This window comes from Canis aureus, chromosome 2 (genome assembly GCF_053574225.1).
Source record: "Canis aureus isolate CA01 chromosome 2, VMU_Caureus_v.1.0, whole genome shotgun sequence".
Lineage (NCBI taxonomy): Eukaryota > Metazoa > Chordata > Mammalia > Carnivora > Canidae > Canis > Canis aureus.
In genome coordinates this window covers 13,697,742-13,718,544 of record NC_135612.1, presented here as the reverse complement: position 1 = coordinate 13,718,544, position 20,803 = coordinate 13,697,742, and the positions used below count along the sequence as shown (strand labels likewise).

Below are 20,803 nucleotides of genomic sequence, written 5' to 3'. Positions count from 1 at the left end.
ATCAACTCTTAAATGAGCTGACATAAAGCCCTATATTTAATTTAGATCCTCTCATCAATATTTGCCATACCTAAAGGCTGGACAGATGGTAAATATAATATTCTTTCTATTTGACAGATGGGTGAACTAGAAGGTTTAATTACTTTCTCCTAGTTACATAATAAGTAGTTCTGGAAACAAAATATTTTGGTCAATAACTTTGGGGTTTAGCCATCACAGAGAATGTAAGAACATAGTGATTAGCCTTTACAGTTTCTACCACAAGACAACATAATATATTCACTTATATGTTCTATTACATATCTAAAACAGAAGCCATATATCTTCATGTATAATCAGATACTTTAGAAGAGAAAATATATGCTTTAAATTCTAGTTTTTCTCATGGTGGTTGTTACAAATAAGTCTTTCCATTCTGACATATTTCTAATAAATGATAATTTATTATTTAAAAATATATTTTTATTTATTTTAAAAGAAAAGAGAGAGTGGGAGCAGGGGAAGGGCAGAGGGAGAGGGAGAAAATCTCAAGCAGACTCCACACTGAGTGTGGAGCCTGATGGGGGGGGCTCTACCTTATGGCCTTGAGATCATGACCTGAGCTGAAATCAAGAGTTGGATGCTTAATTGACTGAGCCACCCAGATGCCCTATTTATTATTTCTTAAAGTGAGAGCTTTTGACATCAAAGAAAAGCCAACAGTCAATCAGATCTCTTAGCAGAACATTTCCTTTCCCTACTTCAGGAATGGGTATTTATAGCAAAGAGCATCTGGATTGTATTCAGGAGACATAATTTTTCTTCTCAAGTCTTCCACTGACTAACTGTGGCCTATATCAATTTTTTGAATCATCCAGAAGCTGTAAAATATCATAGAAAAAGATATATCAGATTGAGAGAACAGCATTAATCTTAAAATATATTGCTCATATTGAACATGGCAAAGAACCTACTGGGGCTGGAAGGACATGTTTATGGAATGCAATTGTAGGAAATGGGACTGGGGAGGCTTTGGATTTTACTTGTCAGCAATTGAAGATTGTTGAGGAATGGTGCAATATTATGTTCATTAGGGTTTGCTTGGGAATATTGTCATTCAGTAATGGCAAACAGCATATGAAGTATCAGGTCAACCAAATTGAGACTTACTTGCTTACAAAATGAGAAATAAGGAGGTAGAGAGACCAAAGTGGTACAGCACAGTCATCAAAAACTCAGATTCCTTCTAGCTTCCTGTTTTACCAGCCTTAGCTTGAGACTTTTGTCCTCGTTCTCTCAGAATGGCTGTTCCACCTCTAGGCAGAAAGAAAAGGGAAACTAAAAGAATGAAAAGTTTAGTCCAAGTAAACAGTAATATGTTGGCTTTGATGAAAGTCCTATCTAATAGACTTAGACTTACATCTCATTGGCCAGAAGTAGATCACAGGAAGTTTGGGCCTGTATATAGTTTATGTTTGTGTGTATGTTTTATAAGTATAATTCATTTACAATAAACTACATGTATATGCAATACATCATGAAATCATTACCATAATTCAGATACCAAGTATTTCTAGGAGGTGAATATTTTAACACGGAAACATTGTCATCTAAATAACTTAAGGTTCTTTTAGCAAGGAAAAAATGGAAAAATAAGTATTGAGAAACTAGCAGTATCTGCCAGAATTTCTAGATTCAAAAATTCTCCCAAGGATACCCCTCCAAGTAGTCCTCCTACCTCAGCTTGGTGGACCCCCGGAGAGCTTGTCAGGAGAATTGAAGGCAGGAGCTTGCCTTGGGATCTTTTCTGGCCTAAGTCTGCCTTGGCTGGTAGTATGACTTAGAGGTGAATGTGATTTTTAGAGTCACACCAGGGTTAAAATCCCAGTTCCCTCTACTAACTCATTGTGTAGCTTTGAATGATTTAGTTTCGTATTTATTGAGCACCAACTATGTACCAGGGGCTCTGCCGTTCTTTGGGCAGATAGCAGTAAGGGGTAAACACAGTCCATCCCTTCACAGAGCTTACTTTCTTGTGGTGACTGAGCCTTTTCTATAAATAGGAGATGTGGTAAGGATAAATTTAGTTCTTATGACATGTAAATGCTGGTTAAATGGTAATTGTTCAGAAGCTGTCCTAGATTTGGATTCGTTCTCCTGAAACTAGTACTTACTTACATTTGGGAGCTTAGATCTCTCCACTAGAAGTTCTGCTTGATTTTGGATTAATCCCAGGAGTTCTGGGCTTTTTTTGGAGCTAATTAAGGCCAACTAAGCTATGACCCTAAACCTCATTGGGTTAAGAGCACATGACCTAGTTTCTTCCCTCTGGGGAAGATAGTTCTCAAATATCTTCTTGGAATCTCAGAAATCCCCTGCCTCTGAAAATCCTTCTATTTTGAAACTATTCAAGGACTGGAGCTTATTTTTACCACCCCTCTCTGCTTACACCTCTGTGGGCCACTCTGGTGTGTTGTTGTTGTTGTTGTTGTTTCCAGCAGCAGGAATCTGGGAATAATCCTAGCACTCCAAAGACATTAGAGCACCTAGAGAAGCTGAGATTTATCCTAGGTCATGGGGACCTTGATTCTAGATCCCTGATTTCTCCCATTTTTTCTTCCTAGCATGAAGAAATGCTGGGAAGATCAACAGTTCTCCTTCTCCTTGCGATTTCCTTTGCCTTTTGGTATCATCAAAAATATTGGAATATTATAATAATTACTTCTTACTAAGTAACTACTATGAGCTGGGCACTTTGTATATATTATCTCATTTAATAACCTTGTTATTATTCTCATTTTACAGAAAGGAAACTAAGTTTGCAGAGATGACAAGCACTCTTCCCAAGGTCATTTAACCCATAATGGATAGAGTTGGGATTTACACCCAGCTCTGTCTGACTTTAGGTCTTTTTTTTTTTTTTTTAACTGCTATGCTACACTGTGGCTGTTTTTGGAATTACCTATTCTTGGGAAATATTTATCGTAGCCATCTTTGGACACAGTTTGGTAGAAATCCCAAATACCTTAATAGTCAGTTCTATTTCCCTTTTAAAACTCACAATTCAGCGATGTATCTAAGGAAAAGTGGCTGTCTTTGCCAAGCTCCTGGATTGTTCACCTTGAGCCTGGCAGTTTACTCCTGGCCTGGCCCTGTGTGCAGTTGCCAGTCCTGAGAGCTTGCTGTGACTGTACCCTGTCAGAGACTATAGTTGGGCTCACCACATATGCTTGTCTCTAGAGAAGAGTCCTTCACTTTTCTCAGCCTAGAGTTAGTTGCATTTAAAATGTGCCTGGGTGGGCACCTCCCATGTTCCGTCTGAATTTTTAAGTGAGTTGAGGGGTAAGGAATGAAGAAAAGTCAGAACAAAACATTTCATGAATGTCCAAAAAGCATGCGAAAGACATTTCTACTGACCTTTTTTTTTTTTTATTTTTTTATGATAGACACAAAGAGAAAGAGAGAGAGAGGCAGAGACATAGGCAGAGGGAGAAGCAGGCTCCATGCACCGGGAGCCCGATGTGGGACTCGATCCCGGGTCTCCAGGATCGCACCCTGGGCCAAAGGCAGGCGCCAAACTGCTGCGCCACCCAGAGATCCCCTCTACTGAACTTTCTGATATTCCACTTCTGGCCCTGTGATGGTTTCTTACAAATATTGCATGTTTTAGACATAATTATACTAAACTTTTTTGTTAATCTGAAGTCCAGATTTATCTGGTGGCCTATACCTTATCTGGCAACCCTAAGTTGGATGATATATTTATTATGATCATGACTGACTGGACCTGAGTTCTTTTTCTTCTTAGACTGTGTTATATTCCTCTCCATGTAAGATGAGGCCAACATGTCCAAACACTGTAATTGAAGAACCAACTCAAATGCTGCCTTTCCTTTTCCCTTATTCTTTACATCGGAAGTAATATCTTCTTCCTCTAAATTGTTTTGTTTTGTGTGTTTGAATTATAATTGTGTAAGCATTTCTCGAAGAGGAACCAGATGCTTCTGGTGAGTGAAGTTATCACCCTAGAAGTTTCTCTCCCCTAGAAATATTAAAATTTGTTGATGTTCAACAAGAAATGAAAACTGCTTGAGGTCTGTCCACAATGGGAGTCCATTTATCTGTATCATGTGCTGAGGTGGTCCTAAGAGGTTCATTTTGCAGGAGAGAAGTACAGCTCTGAGAGGAAGGGTTCTGGAATGAACTTCCTACTAAAAGCTTCCCCAGGTGCTCTCACTTCAGAACCTTCCTATTGGGGTTCATATTCTTGGCTAGTCTTTGCTAGAATTTTACATATATAAACCTTTTTTCAAATGTGAGTTTGAGCTTTTTCGGGAGAGGGGAATGTGTTTTAATTTTGTGCAATATAAGATATATTAGTTTCTTAAAATGATGTATGAAGTTTTAATTTCTAGCCTGTGAAAACAATTTGCAATAGTTTAAACATTGTTAATTCTTTGGAAATTTTCTATAATTTGTGTATAAAACCTAAAGGGACCTAGCAACGTATTCTAAAAATAATCTTTGACCACATTTTAAATTCTTCTCATAATCATTAATCTATATGGGTTATCCATATATCTTCTTGATTCAATTTTAGAAATTTTAATTTTTCTTTAAACATTTTTATTCACACTTTACGCTTATTTCTATAAAATTGTATGTAATATTTCTTTTCTTTCCTTTTTTTCTTTTCTTTTCTTTTCCTTTCTTTTCTTCATTTCTTTTTTAAGAGAGTGAGAATGGTAGGAGGAGGGATAGTAGGAAAGAAAGAATCCCAAGCCAACTCTGTGCTGAGCATGAAGCCTAATGTGAGGCTCTATCTCACAACCCTGAGATCATGACCTGAGCCAAAATCAAGAGTTGGATGCTTAACTGAGTCACGTAGATGCCCCTGTAATATTTCTAACAATTAAAAAATAATGTCCTCTATATCTGTTGATATTTTTCCTTACACATTCTTAATTTTTCCTAAGGCTAATTTTTATCCAAAGAATTTGCTCACAGACTTATTTTTAATTCTGTTCCCTTTTACATTTCTAATTTATTTTTTTTTGTTTTTTTGTTTTTTTATTTTTTATTGGTGTTCAATTTACTAACATACAGAATAACCCCCAGTGCCTGTCACCCATACATTTCTAATTTATTAAAATATATTTTTACCTTTATTTTTTCTTTAGGTTTGCTTTACCTTCTAATTTATTGAAATTGTATGTTTATTTCTTTAATTCCATTATTTCTTGATAATATAAAATTATGTATTACCAAAAGTAGTTTAAGCCATCTCCCATAATTAAAAAAATTTAAATACAATGTTAGTTTTTCAAATGATTTTCAGAAAAGTAAAAACAAGAGAATGAAAACCATCTATAATCCAATTAGCAGGTTTAAAATTTTTTAACCTTTTGTTGAGGCATATCCTTTTAGATCATTCTTTTTCCTCTCCTCTCTTTTTCTTTCTTGAACATATGTATTTTTAAAAAACGGTATCATGTATATATACAGTTTTACATTTCTTTGCTTTTCAGATAATATTTTAACATTGTAAAATTCAAATCTGTATCATTTATAATTGCTGCATAATTTCCCACAATTTGGATAATTTACCACAATTTGCTTAAGCTATGCACTATTGATAAATATTAAAGTTGTTTTGTATTTTCTATGTTTATATTTTTACTATATAATAAAGGCTGAGAAATTAATAAAGGAGCTTATAAAAAGGTTGCATTGGAAATTATTGTACATACATTTTTGGACAGCAGTATTATTTCTTTGGTGTAGGTTTCCAGATACGGAATTATTTGAGAGGGGTCATTGGATATGTTTACCACATTTTGATGAGTTTTGCCAGACTTCCTTCCAGATTAGTGTGTCATTTACTTTTCCACCGACATATATGAATGAGAATGTTTGCTCTGGGACCAATAGCTATAATCATTGCTAATCTGATAAAATAATCTATTTTTTAAACAACCTATTGTTGTTTTAATTTCTATTTTTTTAATTACTGGTGAGGTTGAATTTCTGATAAACTTATTGACCAGTTAGCTATGTAAACATGATTTATATTTGTGAACATATGTAATGTACTTAAGCCATTTAAATAGCACCTGGTACAAAACAGGTGCTGTATCAGTTGCTATCTTATTATTAATTTTAATTTTGTTTTATAAATTGCCTGTCATTATCCTTTAGTTATTTTCTATTGATATTTATTTTTTAATAGTCTTTTAACAGGAATTTTGAGTTCCTTTGGACCCTGAAGTTAATGAGAAGAGTGGCATTTGAGTCTTTCTCCCCTGCCATAGAAATTTATATATAAAATAAATTATTAGAAATTTATTAAATTTCTATCTTAACTTTTCTAGCTTTGTTTTTCCTTGTCTGGATGTATGTAGTGTTCATTCATTCTTTTCCTTGGAATGTTAAAATTTCAAAAGGTGTTGGGCTTCTCTCACTAATCTGCCATATTAGAGAATCTTTTTTGTTCTAACATTTTTCAATTTTCTTATATTATCTCTTTAGTTATTGCTTCTGTCTCATTGTTTTCTGATATTGTCTGAAATACTAATAAGATTGGATTTTTGTTTTTATCATTCATTTATAATGTTTCGCCTCTCATCTTTTAAGTCTGCCCTTTTTTTCTGCATCTTGATGGGTTTTGATTTTGATTGTTCACATCACTAATTTCATTTTCCACAGTGTTGATTCAATCCTTATTGCCTACTCTAGATTAGAGTTGTAATATTCTATCCTTAGTCTCCTTCGTGCCCCCTTTTCTTTTGCTGCCTTTCACCTAAGTAAATCTCTCTGCCATTTATAATCTCACCTCATTTTGCCTTGTATAGTTCATGTTTTCTTAATTTTATTGGGGCATGAAGCATGTGTTTTCTAGTATTTTCTTCTGTTTCCTATATAGTAGGTAACTTTTAAATCTTGCTTTTTTTATCTTGAATGTTGTCTTCAATTTATTATGCCATATAATATTTATAACTACACTTCAGTATTTTTTCTCCCTGCTTCTCATTTCTGTGTGAGCAGTGGACTACCCATCTTTGGTGTTTGCTAACAAACTGATAGGTTCGACCCCAGCTTTCTATTCTGAAGCTTGACTACAGCTTAATATCAGTTATGTTGGTTCACAGATCCAACTCCCACAGCCTGTGAGGAGGAAGAAATGAGATGAATACCAGGTAGCACAGCAGAGGGATGTTGACTGTGTCCTTTTCCCTCCATATTTGGTGAAGGTGCTGTTTGGGTGTCAGATTTTGAAGCCCAGCTTTCCTTCCTGTCTGCTTTATATAAGCTGCACCTGTGCCTTGCTTCTCTCCATCTGCAAACTTATTCCTTTGGTATGGCCTCTGTCAGAATTCAGGACATCAAGAAACACTCCTTTCAAATGCCATGTTCCACCTCAGCAAATTGAAGCCTAAGCAGTTTACTCCTTGCTGTCTTAGATCCCACCCCCACCCCCACCCCCACCCCCACCCCAGCCTCCTACCCCAGCCTCCTACCCCAGCCATTAGATCTTGTCTCTCCAAATAAGTGACTATGCACCAGAGGATTTAAGAGTTACTCCTTGGTGACTGATTGTATTCATTTTTTATCTAATCTACTTCATTTATACCTGAAATCCCTCTAACTTTCTCTTTGTGAGTGATTATCTTCCTGGTTTCTAATTTGTTTTTTTTTTTTTTCTTTTTTTTTTTCTTTTTTTTTTTTTTTAATTTTATGATAGTCACAGAGAGAGAGAGAGAGGCAGAGACACAGGCAAAGGGAGAAGCAGGCTCCATGCACCGGGAGCCCGATGTGGGATTCGATCCCGGGTCTCCAGGATCGCGCCCTGGGCCAAAGGCAGGCGCCAAACCGCTGCGCCACCCAGGGATCCCCCTGGTTTCTAATTTGAAGGGGGACTTTCTCTTGTCTTTTATGACCCTTTGAACATTTCAGTGGAAATCTGAGAAGGAGGTGTGAGGCATCCATGCTCTCATTTACATACTCAGTTTTTTAATAGTCACATATTTACTTGAATATAGCAGACATTTAAAAAAAGAAAAGAAAGCTAATGATCTAGCAAAGAATGAATACCATCTTGACCTTAAGGGGTACTAACTCTCTTTATGTGACCTGTATTATTTTTATCTTTGCAGAAAAATATGAGATTTTTTCACACTTATAGATTCTTTCTTCTTCTTCTTCTTCTTCTTCTTCTTCTTCTTCTTCTTCTTCTTCTTCTTTTACTTTTTTAATTTATAGATACTTTAGATGGCAATAATGACAATCAGGTTCTGATTGGAAAAAAATATCCAGACTGATCTTGAAATAAGTTCAAATGTTATTTCTTCATTTGTAAAATAGATTTTTGTCTGCATTCCTTCAATGTACTGTCCCTGTGTTAGGTACATCAGATACAAAGATGAATAAAATATGATTCATGCCCTCCTGCAGGAAACTCACATTATAATATAATAATCTACTAGGAGTAGCTGCTTTTCTTTTCTTTTCCAGGTCAAACATTAGAATTGTTTTCTGAAAATGGAAGTATTCAGGATAATGAAAATGTCTTTTTCTCTCTGGCACTGGAAGTCTTGTTTATTTGAGTAAATCAATGAATGAATTATTTTACCAGGAGCTTAACAAGAGATTGGAAGAATGTTTATCTCACTAATCCTGGAGTAATGGAGGAAGAATTTCCTCTCTTTTATGGTTCCTAGACTTACTGGAGTCAGGAAAAGTTAAACTTGACTGAATTTACATTTTCTTTTAAGTATTTTTTTGTTAGGTATGTATGATTTTTCATTGTGTTAATAACTGGAATCAGTATGTAATCATACATATATTTTAAGTATTGCTATATTCTTATCCACACATTTAAAAGAAGATAAAATATAACTTCAGCTTCTGGAGGATAAGAATTTTATTTTTGAACTTTCTAAATGCTACTTGGCATATATCACTAATAGAAAATATTTTGCCAACTAGAAATAGAGACATGCATCCTTCAGAGCCAGGCATATGGCTTTATCAAATCTAGTAGACATCTGTGGATTTTGTATGCTCAGCTTCAAAGATTAAACCTTTTTTTTTTTTTAATTACCCTGATTTTTTCCTATTCCATCTTGTCTTGGTGGTGGTATCAAATGAGGTGCCCATTTATCCAATGCATGGGAACATGATTCAAGCCATGCTGCCCACATTACCATAAGTCATAGTCCCTTAGTTTCTCTACCTTGATCCTTAGAATGACCTAGCTGTGTCCTCCAATGCTTGACGATATAGCATTTCCTTCAATTCTAGGAGCTGTCCTGTATCTGTTCTAATAAATTTATATTGACTCAACTTTCTGTTCCAAAAATCTTGGTATATAGAGACAAGATTTCAGTAAAATTCCAAACATTGGAATTAAGTAATATTCTAAAATTTTAAAAATTGTATTTTACTTTGGAGTATATTTTCTTACTCCTTCTGAATACGGTGCTCTATTGTTCTGAGAAATTATGTGGAGCAAAATAACAAAACAATGGAAGGATTATTTGATACAGAACAAGTTGGAACATGTGAGATGATGGAAATAAGTAACTCCTCTACTGGTACTATTCTTAAAGAAAATTCATTATCATCACCATCAAAATCATATGCCAGACACTGTGCTTAGAGATTTACAGATATTATTTCTAGTCTTTAGAAAAAATTTGAAAATAATGTTAACCCCATTTTATAGATGGGAAAGATTAATGTTTGAAGCTTGTTTGTTAGCTGTTAATGACAATTTTAGCCGAAGTTCGGCTCACTATCAAGCCTGTACTCTCTGTACAATGACACACTTTTAGCTTCTTAAAGTACAAAATTCTTTGTTTCTGTCCTTCGGATATTAAGTTATAATTTTTACATGATGTTTATCCTTCTTTCATTAAATATTTATTGAGTGAGTAGGTGGGTAAGGTCTCCATGAATGTATGTAAATATAGCCTTGAGGCATATGTTTTAAGAAGTAAAGATGACAAAATAGCATGTAGAAGGTCTTCCTTCTTTTGTAGATTATTTAGATTGTATCTAAAATATGTCTATGAGTCAAGGGCAAGGATAATAAGTATTTCTCATTTTTTGTTCAGAAAATCCACTCACAATTTATTTCAAATGATTCAGAAAACTCTTATTTTTTCTTGTTCTCCTAATCCCAATCTATTCTACTCATCTAACATACATTCATACTGTAGTATGTTTGGGAAACTTTCTAAGTTCTATGGAATTTTAGTTCATTTAATTTTAGAGTGGGACACCTGGGTGGCTCAGTGGTTAAGCATCTGCCTTTGGTTCAGGTCATGATCCCAGGGTCCTGTGATTGATTCCTGCATCAGGCTCCCTCCAGGGAGCCTGCTTCTCCCTCTGCCTGTGTCTCTGCCTCTGTGTCTCCCATGAATAAATAAATATTTAAAAAATAATTTTAGAGTATTACTATGCAATAAGAATATAAAGAGTATCTGGCAGCCCAGGTGGCTCAGTGGTTTAGCGCCTGCCTTCAGCCCAGAGCCTGATCCTGGAGGCGCAGGATCAAGTCCCACGTCGGGCTCCCTGCATGGAGCCTGCTTCTTTCTGCCTGTGTCTCTGCCTCTCTCTCTCTCTCTCTTCTCTTTCTCTCTCTCTGTGTCTCTCATGAATAAATAAATAAAATCTTTAAAAAATATATAAAGAGTATCACTGGATACTTCCAGAAAATGGATAGAGTCCCAAGTATACCAATGCTGCTATTAATGTCTTAGGTACACCTGTATAGTGCCCGAGATGAATCGCTGGAATCACAGCCTCTAGGGAGCTAAAACCCAATGATCGTGGAGAAACTTTTGTAGCATCTATAGCCAAATCTGACAACCACTTTATCCTTATCTTTTCTAGCACTCATGATAAGAATTGTGCAGAAAAATGTACAATTCAATCTTTTCCCTCCCCTCATTCTCACACTGTCTACTACCCCTGTTCAGTAATAGAAGGGAAGAGGTTAAGCATGTTGCCTCATTGACAGTAGAACTTACTTAGTTTGTGCAGAAGAAATTTTCTGTGTGCTCAGAGATATCAGTGTTTGCTTTCTATGTAATGGAAAAAAGCATAAAGGTAATGAGTAGACTCTCTGGAAGCTGAAATGCCAAAGAAGCATAACCAGGCTTTGGTTCTACCCATGCTGGAGGGTTTTGTATATTCAATTCATTACTAATGATTCATTTTATTTGAAAGACTTGGTCTATGTGAGATTGTATTTGAAAAATCTGTGCAGTTAGGGGGACTGTAGTATTTCTGTGGAAAATTAAACTGATGCAAAGAACAAAGCCAGATAGAGAGGATGGATACCCAAATAAATGATTCAGGACAAAACAGGCAGAGCAGCACCTAAGTGTGAGTTTATGCTATTATTAAGCAGTGGCAAAAGATTTGAAAGTGGTTAGAGTTGGAACATTCTGACCATCAGTGTCAGCTCCTTGAAGAAACTTAAAAAAAAAAAATCCAACAAACTTTATTTTTCTCATAACTGGTTTAGATACGGTAAAGTATCCCATCTCCTTTTTATTTCCTTTCAAACACTTTCTGGTGGTGATAGTGGGTGGAGATCAGTTGCCTTATAATAGAAAGCACGCTATAGCTAGTTCTATGTTCTTTGTTCTGTCTTAATCTCTTTGAACTCCTTAGAGTGCTAGCTAGGAGTCTCCCTAGGCACCTACAGGAGAATGAGTTCTCTGTGTGTGCTGTGGGAACCAGGCTGAATGTGAGCATATCCCAGAAGCAGCACCAACTGCACTTTGGATTAGAGATCCTTCAGGGTGGAGGTGGCTGAGCTAGAAGTCCGGGCACTCAAAGTACCTCCCCAGACCACAGCATCCCAGGTCAGTGGTTTTAAAACTGGCTGAGGTTTAAAAATTGCAGACTTTAGGGTTTCAGCCAAATATCCCAAACGAGCACATCCAAGAGTGGATTCTGGAAATCTGCCTTCTTAACAAATAATCTGAAGATCGGCTAAAATTCCAAGCTACAATTCTAAGTCCTTTGTGAAGAAGAAATCACCCTCCCTCCCCACTCCACCAGCGTGATTACTTTTGTGCGTGGTGAGAGAAAAGGCACCAGTGTGTTTTAGAAGAGTGAGACCCGTGTTTGGGAAAAGCTTCTCAGTATATCCACCTTCTTAAAGGCTCCATCCTCCCCTCCCAAACTGCCAGCTTTACTGTGTAGGAATCTGAATTTGACATTTTCATCCACTTTCCCATTTTTTGGCTTAGCTTTGCCTTGGCCAAATATTGCAGCTGGAAAAGTGAAAGGGTACCTTAAAGATAGATACTGACATATAATCATGTCAGTAATTAGTGGAGGTTCCAGAAAATGGAACTTTACCCATTAAAGTGCCAACACTTTTTTTTTTTAAAGTATTAAGACACCTCTGCTTTCAGAAACAGAGTATTGAACATTTGTACTTTTCCTGATGATTCAGAATTGTCATTAAACTATGACTTCTTTTGCTGTGCAATGCACATGTTAAGGAAAGTTTTGAAGCTGGTAGGTCAATCTCTCCTGCAATTTTTATTCTGTGTTGTTGTTGTTATAGTTTTTGTTTGCCTGTGCGGTACCATTGACTCTGCCTTTTTGAGGGCCAGCTGCCTCTGTACTGCTGTCAGTATGTTTGCCTGGGAAGTATATGTCCTTTAATTTTTGTTTCTAATCTTTGTAGGCTGCGGTACCAAATAGCTGAACTGCTGGAACTAGATCTTAATTAGAATGAGCTGGATTCTGGGCAAAGTTTTGGTGATCTGTCCTGGGAGTAACCGTCCCAGCTTAGGGAGATGGATGTCATGACATTTGTTCTGGCTGCCCAGAAGGTTTTGTTTACACGTTTATTTTGTTTACTTATGTATGGCTGTGTTTCAGAGGACTCTGAGTTGTTGGAGTGGTTAGTTCTGACTAACTGAAGAGTTATTGTCTATAGCAGAAAACTTGAAGTGAGCATTTGTTTGCATGTGCCAGCATATTCATTTTTAACCTGATGATGATTGAGAGAAAGGTTGAAAATGCCGGTTGGAATGTGGAACAAACAGAACATTGGTTTTATTTTTTTTCTTTCCCTCTTAGACTATCAATGATGCTGGATCCCAGGCTGCACCAGGAAGGGGTTTTGACTTCTCTCCTTCCTGTTATTTTATTTTGCACCCAGAAAATAGATTGGCAGCTGTCATAGCCACACAAACACTTGGCTTGTTGGTAGCTTAGGAAAATGCAACCCTTTTCTGTTTGCTGATAATCAGAGCAAAGAAAAGCACCTGCTGGGTTATCTTATGGGAGCAAAGAAGGACTAATGCCCAATCTCCAAAGAAAACCGCCAATTCCCTGGCTGTTCTCCCGGACAAGTAGTTTGGTGCCACAGAGCAGCTGTGTGTAGAGACACACTTCTTGGGTCCAAGAGGAAGGATTTTCTTGGCTTACAGACTCAGCCCACAGTAGCCCCTTGGTGGCAGTCAGGGCCACTCATTCTAGGGGACAAATTCACCAAAGTAAGTTATCTATCTGTGTATCTTTGAGATCAATGGGAAGAGCTTCCTCCTGGCTTTCTGCTCTTTGCCATTAACACCATAAACTTAGCTGCCAAAATGACCAGGCATTCTTGGCTTCTCCTTTATTTTATTTATCTCAACAAATCTTACCTCTCTCTCCGTCTCTCTTTCTCTCCAAAAAGACTTAAAGATAAAACTAGATAGAGGATCCCTGGGTGGCTCAGCGGTTTAGCACTTGCCTTCGGCCCCAGGGTGTGATCCTGGAGTCCCAGGATCGAGTCCCACATTGGGCTCCCTGCACGGAACCTGCTTCTCCCTTTGCTTATGTCTCTGCCTCTGTCTCTCTCTCTCTCTCTCTCTCTCTGTCTTTCATGAATAAATAAAATCTTTAAAAATAAATAAATAAAACTAGATAGAAATGGGTTAGAATATGAAGATGCTTAACAATGTCTGTTTAGTTGTAATGTCAGTGGCTTTCTTTTGTTTTAAGTCATTAAGCAGTCATTTCACCTTTAAAGGACAAATTGTAAATCCTAACAATGATCTACATTGAAATAATTATAATGTACCAACTTGTACATATTCATATTCTTTTTTTAAAATATTTTATTTATTTATTCATGAGAGACGCACAGAGAGGTAGAGACACCCTGCATGGAGCCTGATGTGGGACTTGATTCCAGGTCTCCAGGATCAGGCCCCGGACTGAAGACGGTGCTAAACCGCTGAGCCACCAGGGCTGCCCTACATATTCATATTCTTATATCAGCAGTGTAAAAGTTTGAAACCTTTGTAAAAGAGTTGTTTTGCTTTCCAAGTATGGAATTGATATGTGGCTTTTCAATTTTGTTATTTTATTTATTGTGAAAAATTATTGCCTGCTTATACTTTGAGATTTTTTAAATTTGTGGGCCTCCATTTACTTATTGGTAGAAGAAGATTCATGCTCTTGTTGAGTCTTCTTTACCTTATAAAGGTAATTGTAGCTGTTCGTAGAGAAAGGCTGGCCTCCTAACTCCTCACCATTTTATCCAGGGACTAAATATTGACTTTTGTCACATAGCTACCATATGCTATTTTAATGTGTATTATTCTACATTTGTTTTTCACAGGGGTGATATTTATAGGTAAGGATAAAATGACTTTGAATGTAAAAGAAAAAAAGTATTGCTAAAGAAATATTCAAAATACATAGGGCATTTTCCCTTATAATTTATACTTTGATTTTATAGTACCTATATTCATTTGTAGTTTTTTTAATGATCCTTAGGTGGGATATGCCTTTCGAAGCCAGATACAGAGAAGGCATAGAGATTATTATATGCTCATTAAGGGACTCTGAAATCTAATTGCTGAGTTACATTATGGCATCACCCTTGGTAATAAGATCTTGAAAAAATTTTTAAACTTTCTATGCCTTATTTTACTCCTTTCGGAGGGGAAATAATAATAATACTACATTTCTCATAGGATTGTTATGAAATTATAGATAGCCAATTTAAAGGATGTAGCTCAGTGCCCAGCATGTGATGAAGATGCAACAAATGTCTATAACTATTACTTTATTGTCCTAGCTGCAAATGAATCTCTGTACAAATTCTGACAAATGCTGAACCTCCAAAATTAACTGATAAGTCAGTAATCTTTGGAAGAGACCTAAAAGTGGCATAAAAGTTAGATGGATTAAATACAATAAACAAAGCAAAGCAACAAAATCCACTTTACAGGCATTCAATAATTATTTGTTGTTTTAAAAAGTAATTAGGTATTAGGTATTAGAAACCAATAGATTAATAGACTCTGTGGGTTGGGTGTGGAAACTTAAGTAAATATCATCCTTCCTAATTGCCTCCTTCAGGGTTTTTGTCTCCTCTACCATGTTCCCTTACCATTCATCCTAATATTTGAATGTCTCCAGTGATCCTAATACTTGAACCTCTCCAGAGATGTCTCCTATCTACGAGGAGGCAGTTTTGATTATTGGGAAGATTATTTAGGTTGGGCTGACAATCTGCTTCTTTTGCTTCCACCCATCCTTCCTAGTTTGGCTTTTATGGTTCTTCATGTGTCAGTGGCTCACATATTTAAGTATATTTTCTACATTCTCCATTCTTTTCATTTTACAGACACAACTTTTTTTAAATCACATGATTTCAAGTTCTCTATTGTTATGAATTATGAACTTTTGAACTGAGCTTACTTCATTTAGAAACTGTATTTAGTTACAAGTAACAGGGACTACCAAACTAGAGGCTTAAAACAGAAAGGGATATATTTTCCTCTCACATAAGAGAAATCCTGTAGCTCAGAGCTAAGATGGTAATAGCAAATTCTTCAGGTTCCAGGACCTTCTGAATTTCTTCTCTGCACCTCAGGTTTTGGAGGTGCCCATTTAGCTACTACTGTTGTGTTCCCATTCTGGAGGCAGGAAAAATTAGAAGTGCCTGATGCAAATAGGGTGCATACCTCCTGTATCTGCTTCCCTATTGAAAGAGCTCCCTTGGACATTAACAGCAACTTCTACTTCTTCTTGGCCGGAACTATGTCGTATGCTCAACACAAATGTAAGGAAGGCAAGGAAATGTAGTTTTCAACTAAGGTTTCAATGCTACCCTGAATAAAAGGAGGATTATTTCAGTAAGAAAAAAAGGGTAAACTACACATAAGGTAGGAAACTGGCAGTCTGCATTAGGATGTTCTTGGAAAAATTTCCTTCTGAAGTGTGGTCTCCCCACTTCAACAACAGTCTGGAGATTAAATGACTCTGAAGAGTAGAATGGGTCTACATCTGGGTAGAAATTTGACTTCTAGAAAATAGTACCAATTAATTAAAATACCACAGAAAAAGTAGAGAGCAGTCCTAACTTGGGCAGAACTTTGTTTATTCAACTCATTTGAGCTCAGCGCCAGTAATCTTAATGTTTACCAAGGCTTCCTACCCATTGAGAACTGAAAGGCTGCTCTTTCCTGGACTGTTTTCTGCTCTACACTCTGACATGCACATGTGGTAGATCCAAAAAGCAGCCTCTAAAGATATGCTCTACTAAAATGCCTATGAGTAAGTGGCATAGTGGTAAAGTCATTTTAGGAAAGTGTAAGTCAGTGAATGAAGTTCTTTATGATATGTGTATTAATGCCAAGATATTCTAAGAAATTATTCTAGAGTACAGAGTCTTGCTGGGATTAGAAACTTTATCTAAACAACCTTGCTGTTAACTTCTCTTTCTGTCCAAGGGATCCCAGATTTTACTGGAATGGGGAAAACAAAAGCATAGTGGTACCCATTGAGAAAAACTGTAAGTAAAACCAAAGAAAACACATGCCTACTCCATAAGGTGTTCTGAAAACTGCAGCTATCTCTGAGAGTGAAAGGAGTTGAAATAAGATTAACTGGTATATCACAGACATCAGCCAATATATCCTTTCCAGCTACAGAGAAGCCCATACTTAGCTAGCTCAGCTATGGTTCATAGCCAGATGTTGGTGGTAGTAACAAGGGCCTTCTTGCCTGTGTTTCACGAGTACAAGTAATGTGACTAGTATCTGACTTTATCCCCCAAAACTTGGAGACAAGCCTCCATTGGCTGAATCTGGACTCTTTAGACAGAAAATGCTCTCAGCACCAACAATGCAGACAGTTAACATCAAGGCCAACTTAAGAGTATCCTCTTTCTTTTTATTTTCTTCTTCTTCATTTTCAGGTTAGATTGAAATCCTACATCCTGCTATCTACCTAGTTTCCAAACACCCATCTTTCTGAAGCAGGAATGGAATGTAAAAGTACAATCCAGGAATAGGTTGACAAATGCAAAGTGTGTCTGGTCTTCCCATAATCCTACCTGACTCTAATAGGATTTTATCTGACAGTCACTATAGGCTTTTTTAAACCAGTTTTTACATCAGCCCCAAGGAAGAAGTGGCAAAAAATATAATAAAAAAATATGGTTACTAATTTCATAAAGTCAATGATAGCTTTGATGATGTAGGAAAAAATGTTCCAAGTTCTGAAAATATAAAAATCTGTAAGAAACAGTTTCTGTCCTTATAAAGCTTATGATTAAGTGACTACTGAGAACTTAATCTTTGTATTGTGGGTTCTACAAGTGAACTTTTATAACAAATATTTCCTTTTTTTTAGTTGAAATGTAATTAATATACAATATTATATTTTTTTCACGTGTACAGCATATTACTTCACCAATTCTATGCATTACTTAGCGCTCACCACGATATATTTACTGTCTTCACCAAACATTGTTATATTATTGACTATATTCCCTATGCCATACTTTTTATCTCTATGATTTGTTTATTTTATGACTGAAAATTTGTACCTCTTAATCCTCTTTATCTATTTCATCTGTTTGTCTACCCATCTTCCTTCTGAAAACCATCAGTTTATTCTCTGTACTTGAGTCTACTTTTTTGTTGGTTTTCTTCTTGTTTGTTCATTTGTTTTGTTTTTTAGATTCCACATTTTAAATGTGAAATTTTATTATAAGAACCTTAGGAAATATCTTTCAGTATTCATAATGTTCTAGTGTAGATTACTGAAATATAGGCATTTCATCCAGGATGACTCATGCATTGCAGATCTGAACTATTGCTTAAATGGGTTCAAAGGAAATGGCAATTGAGTTTGTTGATTGTTGAACCTATTTCTAGTGGTATCAGAATGACTGGAGTCTGATAGCTAAGGTTTTATTCCTTTCATCAGCTGTTATGGACTTCATAAAGACATAAGAAATGTGTATTTCAAAGCAGCAAATCATATTTAAAGGATTACTTAAAATGAAATCATGTCTCCTGTATTTAAAGAAGTCAGATAACATTTTAATTCTTAAATAACCAAATATAGAGATTTTTGTTTTCCTTTCTTTCCATTCTTTTCACATAATTTTACTTCTCATTTCAAAGTAGATTTTGCAGTGGTTGATATCTCTTTTAATATGGCCTACACAAGGAAGTTTTCTCTCCAGTGCTAAAAACACATAAAATATGGACATGATCATTAATGTTATTTCTCTTTACAGGAGGCAGAATGTGACACAAGTGACTCTCAAGCCTGGCACATACCAGAGCCACCGGGAAAACTGGTAAAATATACCGCTGCCTGGTCCCTAGGTTACCCAGAACCATGGACTCTAGAATGGGGCCCAGGCATTGGCATTGTTTTAAAATATCTCTAGGTGATTATAATGTCCAAGAATAGCTAGAAACTCCCACTTTTGTTGGAAAGCAAAATAATCAAATTATGCTAATTGGCACCAAATAGTGTATAGCTTATAGTGTCGTTTGAATTTCCAAAGTCAGTATCTAACAGATTCTGATCACTGTGACAAAGTATAATGAAAGCATTTAGGTAAGGGCAGAAAATATTTCAGGCAGGAGAGTCTTAAGTATTCCTTAAGTTTCAACACTTAGATGACTACATGGCCTGACTTAACTGCTTTGGATATGTGACCCTGGCTTTTTTTTTTTTTTTAATTTTTATTTTTATTTATTTATGATAGTTACACAGAGAGAGAGAAAGGCAGAGACATAGGCAGAGGGAGAAGCAGGCTCCATGCACCGGGAGCCCGACGTGGGATTCGACCCTGGGGTCTCCAGGATCGCACCCTGGGCCAAAGGCAGGCGCTAAACCGCTGCGCCACCCAGGGATCCCCGTGTGACCCTGGCTTTTAACTCAGCTTCCTAAAGAGGGATGTGTTAAACACTTCTCTGATGCTTATATGCTTATATTTTAGTAGATTTTTCCTAAAACTGAAATTTCTGGGAATATAAATACTTTTGATTGCCCAGAGCCTCATTTGCCCTTCTATCTTTGTCCTTTTATTATTAGAGCTATGCCTATTCAGGGAAAATAAAATGGATACCCTAAAACAATCAAGGGGACACTAAGCCATTTGAAGCTTCATTGGCTTTCTTAGGTAATCTTGTCTAATATAGAAGGGGTTGAGTATCAAATTTTCAAAATATTTCTTGAATTTTCTAGTTACTTAGAATGTATTCTCCTATTTGTTACATTTCTCTGTGTACTAACTTCAGTATTTGTACATTTGTGATTGGAATGCCTATACTGTCTTTTATGGGTAAGCGGTAATGTCTATTCCATTTCTCAAATTCTTCATTGTAAGATGTGTGGATAATGAAGTTAAAGAGCAGAATTCACATTCTTGTTTAGCTTTCTCCCTAGCTGTGTGATCTTAGGCAAATCATTAACCTCTCCAAGCCTTAATTTTCTTATCTGTGAAACAAACAGAAGTGATCATAGTTCCTATGTCTTAGACTTATTATGGAGTTTGAAAAAGATAATGTAAGTAAAGTCCGTGCCACGTGTGCTAAATATTATTACAATTATTTCTTTACCACTATTCAATTTTTTAGAGAAATAAAAAGGTTTGAAGGAAAATGAATAATTGCTTTGGAGATAAGGATTTTTCGATGAAAAAATTTGCATTTGTCCCTATTGCAAGTATTTGAAATGTAGTAATTTGAATACCTGAAATCTCAAATCAAGAGCTATGACAGCATATTTTATCTCAAAGGAATGCTAGAAAATTTCCTCTATTTCATTATATGCATTGTCAAAGTCATCCAACATTTCATAGAAGATGCTAGGAAATATGCACCCACTAGAAAAGAGGAGAGAAATGCAGTTTCTGGCAAGTCACAGAATTCCTTGGGATTGGGGTGGGATGGGATGTGATCAAAGTAGTAAAGTGTTGCTATTCCCCTTGAATTCTTTTTCTTTTTCTTTTTTTGTGAATTCTTTCTTTTTAAAATATGGCCTCCAATCCTTATTTGAATGTTATCTGTGAGCTAATTCAGGGTGAGAGACGAAACCTTGGGAACAGCATGTACAGATAATTATCTTCTAGTTACTTTACAGAAATGTCCATGTGCTGACCCTCCCTGTCTCCTTTCTTCAGAGCACAAAACTACTACAAGATCTTCCGCAACTTATGATGGGGAGGGGTCACATCCCAATTAACCCTTCGTAGGTTGAAAATGTCATAAGTAAAAAAATGAATTTAATACACTTAAACTATCAAACATCATAGCTTAGGCTCGCCTGCCTTAAAGCACTCAGAACACTCCACATTAGCCTACACTTGGATAAAATCATCTAACAAAAAAGCCTATTTTACAATAAAGTGTTGCATATCTCCTGTAATTTATTGACTACTGTACTGAAAGTGAAAAGCAGAATGGGTATATGCGTACAGAGCGTTGTAAGGGAATGGGTTGTTTATTGTCATGATCATGTGGCTGCCAGAGCTGTGGCTCACTGC

General features: G+C 36.2%; 1 protein-coding gene across 22 annotated transcripts in view; it reads left to right on the top strand.

Moving 5' to 3' along the window:
• LOC144292990 (uncharacterized) overlaps window positions 1-20,803 on the top strand; it is a 329,341-nt gene that overhangs the window by 276,039 nt on the left and 32,499 nt on the right. For 21 of the 22 annotated variants that reach the window (XR_013360568.1, XR_013360534.1, XR_013360550.1 and 18 more), the window contains one exon: window positions 18,542-18,604. Coding sequence is in view for 3 of the 22 variants with exons in the window: in XM_077864072.1 (XP_077720198.1) it covers window positions 18,542-18,555 (14 nt within the window). In the remaining 19 variants the exon portion in view is untranslated. Of the gene's footprint in view, window positions 1-18,541; window positions 18,605-19,021; window positions 19,835-20,803 lie in introns of those variants that run through there. The other variant, XM_077864061.1, reaches the window with a different exon arrangement.